We start from the raw sequence: 10,654 nt of genomic DNA, 5'->3' as shown, positions 1-10,654 counted from the left end.
AACTCCAGTACTTTGGCCACCTCATGCAAAGAGTTGACTCATTGGAAAAGACTCTGATGCTGGGAGGGATTGGGGGCAGGAGGAGAAGGGGACGACAGAGGAAGAGATGGCTGGATGGCATCATGGACTTGATGGACATGAGTCTGAGTGAACTCCAGGAGTTAGTGATGGACAGGGAGGCCTGGCATGCTGCGATTCATGGGGTCACAAAGAGTCGCACACGACTGAGGGACTGAACTGAACTGAATACATTATTTCTTTACTAAACATTTCTATTCAATGCAGAACATTTGGGCAGACCTGGTTTATAACCTTTAGACTTCACCTATATTAAGAATTTTATTTATTTGTTTTTACTCTTTTGTGCTGTTTAAAAGTATTTGAAAGAAAGACTCAGATTAAAAAACAAATCAAACAGACAAATAAACAAAATGCACTAAATCCTTGTGTGATAGAATCGGACCGGAGAAGGGAGGATATGGATGTCCTAGGAAGGACCAGACTCCCTGGTGGCTCAGATGGCAAAGACTCCACCTGCAATGCAGGAGACCTGGATTCAATCTCTGGGTCAGGAAGACCCCTAGAGAAGGAAATGGGAACCCACGCCAGTACTCTTGCCTGGAGAATCCCATGGACAGAGGCGCCTGGTGGGCTACAGTCCATGGGGTCGCAAAGAGTTGGACATGACTGAGTGACTAACACTTCCACTTCTTTCAGGAGGTTTTCAGTGGTCACATAATGTATGCGTATGTGTGTTTTAAAGCTCATTTTTGTGGTCATTTGCCCCTAAAAAAAATGAAAATTTCATCTTATCTGAGTTTACAGCAGAGATGATCTTTGTAATCACTAGCCCAAGTGAGATACTTCCCCTTTGCTTGCATCTATTTCCAAAGAGAGAAAGGAAGCAAGGAAATGAGTGGGGGAGGAAGGAGGCTTAGCTCCCTAAGGACAGAGGCTCCCTAAGGAGAGGTTCTTGATTTCTCTTCTGGCCAAACACCAGGGACTAGCTCCTGGAGGATCAGTGATTTGGGCACTAAGGTTGCAACAATGAGCAAACCAGACACAAAATCTTGTTTTTATGGAGTGCACATTCGGAGTCTTTAATAAGTAAGTCAGAGTGTTGATCTGGGTGAATTTTGCCCCCAGTATCACCCTGTACTGCATTCTCCTAGTAGTAAATATTTTAAAAGTTTTTTTCATCTTCTGAAAATAAACACAGTGTAGATCCTTCAACAAAACAGAAAAAAATTATTATTTGGTTTTGTAATTTTAAAACTGAAATTTATTGTATCATTGTTTTCACATGAGAGTTTATTTTGTTAACTAATTTCTTTCTATTAATAAAAGGGTACAATTGTGTTATATTTGAATTCTTCTTTTGAAATTTGTCATTACACATTATCAATAGTACATGTTGTACAGTCCTTGTAATACTTTTTGATTGTATTCATGGAACTCAAATTTTTTTTCCTCCAAAATGATGAGACATAATATTCATGAGATTATAAAATAAGAGCTGGCAGTCACATGTTACATAAATGTTCCTTCCTCTATAAATACTACATGAATGTTACTTTCACTTGCAGAACTCAGGATATCTTGGTCATGATCACTTCCTCTTTACAAACCTCTGTGGCAGTTTTTGCCCTAATAATTCTACATGTCAGTGCTCTGGATACCTTTAAAGCTGCAGTGTATGAACATGCTGTCATACTGCCAAACGACACAAAAACACCTGTTTCTCCGGATGAGGCTTTGTTCCTCATGAACAAGAACATAGATATCCTGGAGAAGGCAATTAAGCAGGCAGCTGAGCAGGTATTCTTTTATTTCTGCTAATCATAATTCATAAGACAGGTATGAGAGCTGATGAAGACTGGAGTGTTGAATTGTCTACATACATAGCGCAATAATTTTGATTTAACTTGTTTTGAGCAGGGTGCTCAGATCATTGTGACCCCAGAAGATGCACTTTATGGATGGAAATTTACCAGGGAAACCATTTTCCCTTATCTGGAGAATATCCCAGATCCTCAGGTGAACTGGATTCCATGTCAAGACCCCCACAGGTATTTGAAGTATCCAATTTTTTAAAAAATATTTGTGTATTTATTTAGGCTCTGCTGGATCTTTGTTGCGGTATGCAGACTTCTCCATTTGTGATGCCTGGGCTTCATTGCCCCACAGCATGTGGAGTCTTAGTTCCTTAGATCCCCAACCAGTGATAGAACCTGCATCCCCTACACTGGAAGGTGAATTCTTAATCACTGGGCCACGAGGGAAGTCCCAGTCATAGTTGTTTGTGCAAAGTACTGTGATTCTCTAAAATGTATACGCTTACTACAGAAAATGATAAATCCTAACTGTTCACATATGTGGTATAAGTTTTATATATATATAGACATTCATTTGATTTTTAAAAATTGTGCTTAGATACCATTTAACAATTATTCATAATCTAATATAATTATTAAATTTGGAGAAATATATAAATATTTATCATTGGGATTAGAAACTAAGGGGAAGGCAATCTCATGAATATAAACAGTAAGTTGATTTCTGAAGTGGACAGTGGGTTGTGTTCGGAAAATATTCCAAGGTCTCATGTTGGGGTTCTTTAACAGACCGGAACCTGGTGGTCTAGAGTTGATGATAAGAAAGTGAAAGAGAGAAAGAGGCTGATATCCCCTGGTTTACGCAGAGAACCAAGAAAGCCCTTGACACAGGGTTTGCATTGCTCACAAAGGCGCTGGGCACACTCTTGAGGGGGTGAAGGCACAGGTTGCCTTCTCGAGAGGGTCTTAGAAGCCTGGGCAGGAGAGTGAGCATGACGGGTTTCTACACTCAAGAGAATTAGCCGGGGAGAGAGAGAGAGAGACAGAGAGGGAGAGAAACAAAATCAACACGAGGACCTAAGCTCTGATGGAGCAAAGGTGCTTTAATAATTTTTCTGTGAGTATATATAGGCTGGGGTACAAGAAGTTTCTTTAGACTATGATAAAGATCAGAAAACCAAATGTACAGTAACCATTACCAAGGGAACAAGGGGTTAATAATGGCCACAAGGTCAGGAGACAATCCACATCTCAAAAAAGGGGATTGAGACTAAGCAATTTTGTCGTAAAGAGAGTGTTTACTAAAGGAGCTTCAAGCCTGTCTCACACAATGACCTCAGTTCCTGGGAGCAGCCGGCTGTTCTGCTTAAAAAGAAGCAAAGGGCTTGTGAGAAATAGCACGTAGGAATCCTCTTGTTAAACACTCCCTGACAATTCCCCCTTATTTATTTATAATATTTGTAAAAAGAGTTCTGACCATTAGAGTTTGTTTAGTTTTAACAATCTTTGCATGAAGGCAACGGTAGATGACAAATATACTTGTCAAGACAATCACCAAAATTACAGTTCCAGACCTGACGCTGTGAGTAATGCTTTGAAACCATCTACGTGGGTTATGTATGTTTTATAAATGCAATTTGATTTGTTCCCAGTTGTAGGTACTATTATTGAAGTGAACAGGAGTAACACAAAATTGAGTAGAATGCCAATCACATTTTAGCATTACCTGTTTCTGTACATCTGTTAATTGATCTCCAACCAATATGATGGCTGTTTTTAGTTCCTGTATTTCCTCTTGAATATCCTCATCTATCTGAGCCTGAGTGGCCCACATAGTATGGGATTTTAGTCCAATTTTGAATAAAATTATGTGTTTGAACTGAGGTTTGTAAAGCAACATCAGTGACAGCAGCAGTGGTGCAAATAGCTATTAATTCCAAAATGCCAAAAATCAGCCATCCAGTGAATTGTTTAGCTTGCTAGAGCAATTTAGTAAGTAACCGGGAAGCAAGTCCAGCCATGGGACCTTCTTCCCAGGGCTGCTGGAGATTTATTGGTAGCCACAGATTATGTGGAGATCAAAGAATTCAAAAGGGAATCATTTCTCAAGGAAATAGAGGAGTTAAGACAAGTATATAATTTACAATTTATGCAAGTTACAGAACATAAAGTCTTACTGAATTGTAAATTTTCCTATAACAAAAGGAAGTGGAACACAGGTTTGTATAAAATACGATTGATTATAGTGAAAGCAGCAAGTTTCCAGATGTCCCATTGTTCAGGCCCAATCTGTTTATCGAGGACGATTCGAGGTCGAGGGGGAGCCATTCCACCATCAAGCCATCCAATAAGTCCTCCGTCATGGTAATGCTTCATTGTAGTATTAGTAACCTTCTATGCTACTTGAGTAACATAATCACACACAGGCTGTTAATATCATCTGAGCAGTTAGATAACCACATACCATGAGGTCCCCGATAGACAATTGTATGATTAGCCATAAACATTAATTTTCCTAATTTGGCCTGACATTTGTCCCAATCAACAGGAATATATTTAAAGTTCTTATTAGTAAATGCTTTGTATTAGTGTTCTTTGTTCTTTCTTTAATTCTTTCCCTAAAGTTTCAGTAGTATAAAATGGTTCATGGACAAAGAAAGGGTAGTAAATAATCCAAGCAATGTGTGGAAGTTCTTTTTTGAAGGCAGGATGAAAGCCCAAGTTTGTCGATTAACATTAGTACATAATTTTGTTGGGCCCATGCATAAAGGAAGGATATCATAGCCTAGAGAAATGTTAATTAGTCTTCCTTCTTTCTCAGGATGAGAGAGCCCCTCCAAGCTCCAAGGAGGGGGCATATGTGTTGAGTCACTAGTGGATACAATTGGTCCTATATCTGTCCATTCAATGAAAAAGGGGGGTTAGGTATATAAGTCCAATAAGTGTGATCAATCAAGTCAGCCTGAGCAGGGGAAGCAAAAGCAAGCAAAGCAAGCATAGCGAAAAAAATATATATATATTTTCAGGATTCCAAGGCATTCCCTGTTGAGAAACCAGATTTTCAGCTTGATTAGTAAGGGTTTTTATCTGTCCCCAAGTAGGGAGATCATAAGCTCAATGTGTCGAGTGTGGTGTTTTTTGGAACTTTTTAAAGCTGCCATGGCTTGTACTGGAATTTCTTCTTCCTGGGGTTTTTGTTGTTTCATCTCTAGTTTGAATGTTGGGAACCCCCGTAGGTTGAATCTTCTGAAGAGGAAGCCATCTGAGTTCGTTGGATCCATCTGGAGAAATAGAAGCATATCCTTTTCCCTGTAAGATCAGTTTCTTAGATTTCCATCGATTAGTTAACCCGTCTTGGTACCAAATAGGCAAAGGAAGGGAGGTGTCCTTCAATGTCTCGAAATGTTTTTCTGCTTTTGTCAAAATATTTCCTTGCGGTAAGTTTAAAAAATTTAAAACAAATAAAGCTATATTAACAATAGTTATAGAAAGAAAGGAAAGTGATAATAATGAAAACATTCCTAGGAAATATTTCAGTCCAAAAGAAAAAAAAAATCATCTAGGAATCTGTTTGCGGACTGGTATTTGGCTGTGGTTTTGAATTAATGGGTTGATTCCCTCATCTAGTATATATAATTAATAATATACTGTAACTACAAAAAGGATAAATGATATTTTGACATTGAATGGCCATGATATTCTTTAGACTCCAGAGAAAACTGATTAAAATAAAATCTGTTTTGAAATTGCAAAACCAGTTCTTACACATGCAGTTAGGAAAAGGTTAACTTGTTAAAATACTTTTTTGGAGCTCCAATTTTGCCTGGGAAACAAAAACAGGCCTAAGAAAAAACCTAAAGTTAACTCTTATCATGTCCTTGGGATACACAGCCCACTCTATCTAGGACTCCAAATGCTGTCACACTGGATGTAAAGCCTTGGCTATAAAATTTTGAGAAATAGTAGGACTGTTAAGCATACCTTGAGGTAACATAATCTACTGAAATCTTTTATGAGGCCCGATATGATTAGGATAAGGGAGAGAGAAAGTGAATCCCTCCCAGTCTAAAGGGTGTAAAGGTATATTTAAAAAGCAATCTTGTAAATCAGTAATAATAACGTGCCTATTAGTATTTTGAGGAATAGTAATAGGTGATGGGATCCCTGGTTGTAAGCACCCATAGGTTTCAAAGATGCATTAACTTTCCAAAGGTCTGTTAAGAGACGCCATTTGTTAGATTTCTTTTTTATAATAAGAATAGAGTTCTAAGGAGAATAAGATTCCTCAATATGTTTTAATCCTAATTGTGTGTCTATAAGTTCTTTGAAAGTAAAAGTGAAGTCGCTCAGTCCTGTCCGACTCTTTGTGACCCCATAGACTGGAGCCTACCAGGCTCCTCTGGCTGTGGGATTTTCCAGGCAGTAGTACTGGAGTGGATTGCCATTTCCTTCTCCAGGGTATCTTCCCAACCCAGGGGTCGAACCCAGGTCTCCTGCATTATAGACAGACACTTTACCGTCTGAGCCACCAGGGAAGTCCTTAGTAGCCTGTAATTTTTCTTTCATAAAGGGCCATTTCTCTGTCCAAATAGGCTCTTCATGGTGGCTCAGAAGGTAAAGCATTTGCCTGCAATGCGGGAGACTGGGGTTCAATCCCTGGGTCGGGAAGATCCCCTGGAGAAGGCAGTGGCAATCCACTCCAGTACTTTTGCCTGGAAAATCCCATGGACAGAGGGGCCTGATAGGCTACAGTCCATGGGATGGCAGAGTCAGACACGACTGAGCGACTTCACTTCTGTTTGTGAAATGAGCAGTGGCCCTTAGGAAAAATGTGGAATGTATATCTGAGTTTGCCATAGCATAAGTAAGTCCCTTCCTGTTAGATTAAGGGGTGCATCTATCACATAAGGTCTTAATGTTGCAGGCTGGCCTTTTGGTCGTTCATATGGGTAGATTTGAACATTTTGATAAACTTCTTGTGCTTTGGTTTGAGAAATTTCTGCAGTTTGGCAAGAGACTTTTTGTATAGGCGCCCTCTTGAGGGGTTGAAGCCACAGGATGCCTTCTTGAGAGGGTGTTAGAAGCCCGGGCAGGAGGGTGAGCATGACAGGTTTCTACGCTCCAGAGAATTAGCTGCGGAGAGAGAGAGGGAAACAAAAACAACACGGGGACCTAAGCTCTGATGGAGCAAATAATTTTTCTGTGAGTATATATAGGCTGGGGTACAAGAAGTTTCTTTCCACTATGATAAAGATCAGAAAACAAACGTACAGCAACTGTTACCAAGGGAACAAGGTCAGGAGACAATCCATATCTCAAGAAAGGGGATCGAGACTAAGCAGTTTTGTCATAAAGAGAATGTTTACTAAAGGAGATTCAAGCCTGTCTCACACAATGACCTCAGTTCCTGAGAGCAGCGTGCTGTTCTGCTTAAAAAGAAACAAAGGGCTTGTGAGAAACAGCACGTAGGAATCCTCCTGTTAAACACTCCCTGACAGTCTCTACTGATGGTACCAGACTTCAGTTTCATAGTCTCTCTGCTCTAGAATCTGTTTCCCATGCAGAAAGACCTGAATCATAAGACTTTATGCTTTGACATTTTGCAGTTTCCTAGGCTCATAAAGCTAAATTTCCTGGGAAAAATTAATTTAGAAACTTTCCAATATAAAATATTTAATATATATGTATATTAATATATAACTTCCACTATCTACTAAGGCTTGAATTATTGAGGTACAGGTTGCACACTTCTATACTTCATACTCATTCTTTCTCAACTCTCAGATCCTCTCACCATCTCTTACCCTTTTATACTTTTTTTCACTCTGGTACCTCAAATTAAGTTTATTAAACTTTCCTCTGCCATGCTTTTGCTGGGGATTACGGAGACCATGCTTTTTGAGGCACTACTGATAAGTCTGAAGCTTATGTAAGGGTTATCAGAAAACGGCTTTTCTCAGCTCTAAAGAGCTTAACCACACAACGAGGAGAATATTGGGTTCCGTGACAGTCAGCAGCTCCACTTTCCTGTTCTCCTTGTTCTGAGCTGATGCTTCCCATGGTGTTTGTTGTGGAAGAAAAGGGGTGACAGCTGGACAGTCTTTCTGACTAGAAGTTTTGAGAAGGGGACAACCCATTTGTTTTTCATCTCACAGTAGGATTGTGAGATGGATTTCTTAGTTTAAAAAAAAAACCAACATATTTTGCCAATTTATGGGCTAGTCAAATATCACAGTAGCTATGAAAACTGGTGAAGGTTGGCATGCCAAGTTGCCTCAGTTGTATCCAACTCTTTCTGACCCCATGGACACTGGCCCACCTCCTCTATCTATGGGATTCTCCAGGCAAGGATTCTCCAGGCAAGAATACTGGAGTGGTTTGCCATGCCCTCCTCCAGGGGATCTTCCTAATCAAACCCACATCTCTTATGTCTCTTACATTGGCAGGCTTATTCTTTACCACTAGAGCCACATGGTGACAGTTGGACGACAGGTCTATTCCAGGTGGAATAGAGGTGTTTACCTCTATTCCTCTTTCATAGCTCTATGCTACAAAAAAGAAATTTTGAAAGAAAATGGGTTTGCATTGTCATTCAGTGTAGTCACATTTAATTCATTTAATGTTTACTTTTTGAGCACCTGCTATGTACCAGATACTATTTTAAGAATAGGAGATATAGCACTTATTAAAGCGAAGTCTTTGCCTTCCCCATGGCATATGAATATTCTTGTGGGGGAAGATAGATGTAAACAAACTCATTTATTATGTAGAATGTCATTTGGAAATAATAATAAGGGTGTTGATGGGAAAAAACCAAGTACAATATAAAACTTGACAATTATGTTTTATTTGGGACTTTACCAAGGCCTTAAGCCTGGGATTCAGTCGCTCAGATACTTCTTTGGACTGTTCCAAATAGGTAAGAGAGGAGCCAAGATATATAGGGGTTTTTGCAACACCCCCACCTCCAAGAAAAAAACAAACAAATAAAAGTAAACAAAGTAGTCTAACATCAAAAGATTACTGCTAATGGTTAGGACTATGAACTTCTACTTTAGGGGGCTAGGTTCAATCCTTGGTCAGGGAACTAAGATCCCACAAGCTTTGCCTCACAACCAAAACAAAATTCTCCAAACAAACTAACAAAAGAGTGACTCTCAAATGTTTGGCCTAAGCAGTTGGAGATGCAAACTTGCCATTTATGGACATAGGGAGTGTTAGTGAACCAGTTGGTTCCTCTTGTCCAGGCGCTGGAAAGCCAATCTACTGATACAAGGTTGTAGTGAAGGAAAGCTCAATGTCAAGCCAGGTATACCAGTGGCTAATGCTCAAAAGAACCAAACTCCCGGTGGATTTTAGGGAAGGGTTTTTAAAGACAAAGTAAGGGAGAGAGTTGCAGGGTATGTGATCAGCTCACGCATAATTCTCTGATTAGCTGATGGAGAGGTAATAGGGTGATGTCACAGGGGTTAACATCATCAATCCTCAGATTCCAGCCAGTCTGGGTGCTACCTGCTCATGGCCTTCATGCACTTAGCTTTTTCCATCTGGTGAGGGTTTTTGTGTCTGCAAAACAACTAAGAATGTGTGTCAGACACTGATTTTTATGTCCTCAGGGGAAGACCTAACATTCTGTGCTCCTGTATGGCTGATCCATTGTTTAAATTGTTACCAGTCCTCCTGGCCCAACTGCTATTTTTTTGTTACTATGTCTTTACATTCTTACAGTCATTAATTCTTGAGCTAAATTTTTGTGACTCAGGGGAGGCCCAGGAGACTAAAGTTTTTCTACAAAAAAGAGGCAGGTAGAGGATATAGCAGGGTAGGGGTGGGGTGAGGGAGTCTGTCCTGGTTAGGTCCCCTAGGGTCCTGGTCAGTTACAGGAGCACTGAAGGAATAGCAAGTCTGGGATGGAACTTCAGAAATCAATTCTGTGCATCTGAAGTTTGAGCTGTAATTTAATAGACATCCAAGTGGAGATGTAACCCTGGTGGATATATATTTGAGTCTGGCATGAAATACAAGGTCAGGGTTGGAGGTAGAAAATCAGGGAGAAAAACATTTTCAAATCAGGTTTATTAACATGGATAAGAATACTTATCAATCCATTCCTTGTCATTTATTCATTCACTCATTCACCCATGTAACCAGCAAATGTCTAGAGATCTACAGTAAGGAAGTAGAAATGCAGTCATGAGAAAGAGTCATCTGGGGTTTGAATTTACACTGCCTGCTAAAAGCAAGCTCCAGAACACTTAATTGTGCTTTAAAAATCAAAAGTGAATCTTATCAGATTCTCATTGGTGAGGTCATGAATGTACTTTGGCAAAGGCAGTTCAAATCAGGAACCATCTATAAACATCTAAGTAGATCTGGGTCCCCCATAATCTCCCTTTTTTTCAAATCACATTGCTCTCAGTGAAACACATGTCATAATGTAGTTTATAGGGTGGATAAATAGGTAATTATTTTGAGACATGCTTTTATAGATTTCCTCTTATTTGCTTTCTACAAATAAAGTCCATATTCAAACCTATTAAGCTTTAGGAAATAAAACAAAATATCTATCATCTATAAAAGAATAGTAGTTGCATTTTTAATTTATGAGTATATTGATAATCATACTTAGTTTAAAAAAGATATCCTGACATGGCACTTACTCTATTTCTTTTACATTTAGTGTGACTATTCTCAAGCAATATTAATAACTTATCAATAAAGCCATGCTGGGCTTCCCAGGTGGCGCTAGCGGTAAAGCATCTGCTGGCCAATGCTGGAGACGTAAAAGATGTGGGTTCGATCCCTGAACTGGGAAGATC

At 39.4% G+C, this 10,654-nt stretch overlaps 1 protein-coding gene across 1 annotated transcript in view; it reads left to right on the top strand.

Annotated features, from left to right (window-relative positions):
- The first annotated feature begins 1,538 nt into the window (after positions 1-1,538).
- LOC138444865 (pantetheine hydrolase VNN2-like) overlaps positions 1,539-10,654 on the top strand; it is a 24,952-nt gene continuing 15,836 nt past the window's right edge. The window contains exons 1-2 of the mRNA XM_069598446.1: positions 1,539-1,818; positions 1,939-2,069. Of these exons, the coding sequence (XP_069454547.1) occupies positions 1,564-1,818; positions 1,939-2,069 (386 nt within the window). The 5' untranslated portion in view covers positions 1,539-1,563. The remainder of the gene's footprint in view (positions 1,819-1,938; positions 2,070-10,654) is intronic.

The sequence above is a fragment of the Ovis canadensis genome, chromosome 8 (genome assembly GCF_042477335.2).
Source record: "Ovis canadensis isolate MfBH-ARS-UI-01 breed Bighorn chromosome 8, ARS-UI_OviCan_v2, whole genome shotgun sequence".
NCBI classification, from domain to species: domain Eukaryota; kingdom Metazoa; phylum Chordata; class Mammalia; order Artiodactyla; family Bovidae; genus Ovis; species Ovis canadensis.
The sequence above is the reverse complement of the archived record's forward strand: the minus strand, read 5'-3'. Positions and strand labels throughout refer to the sequence as shown.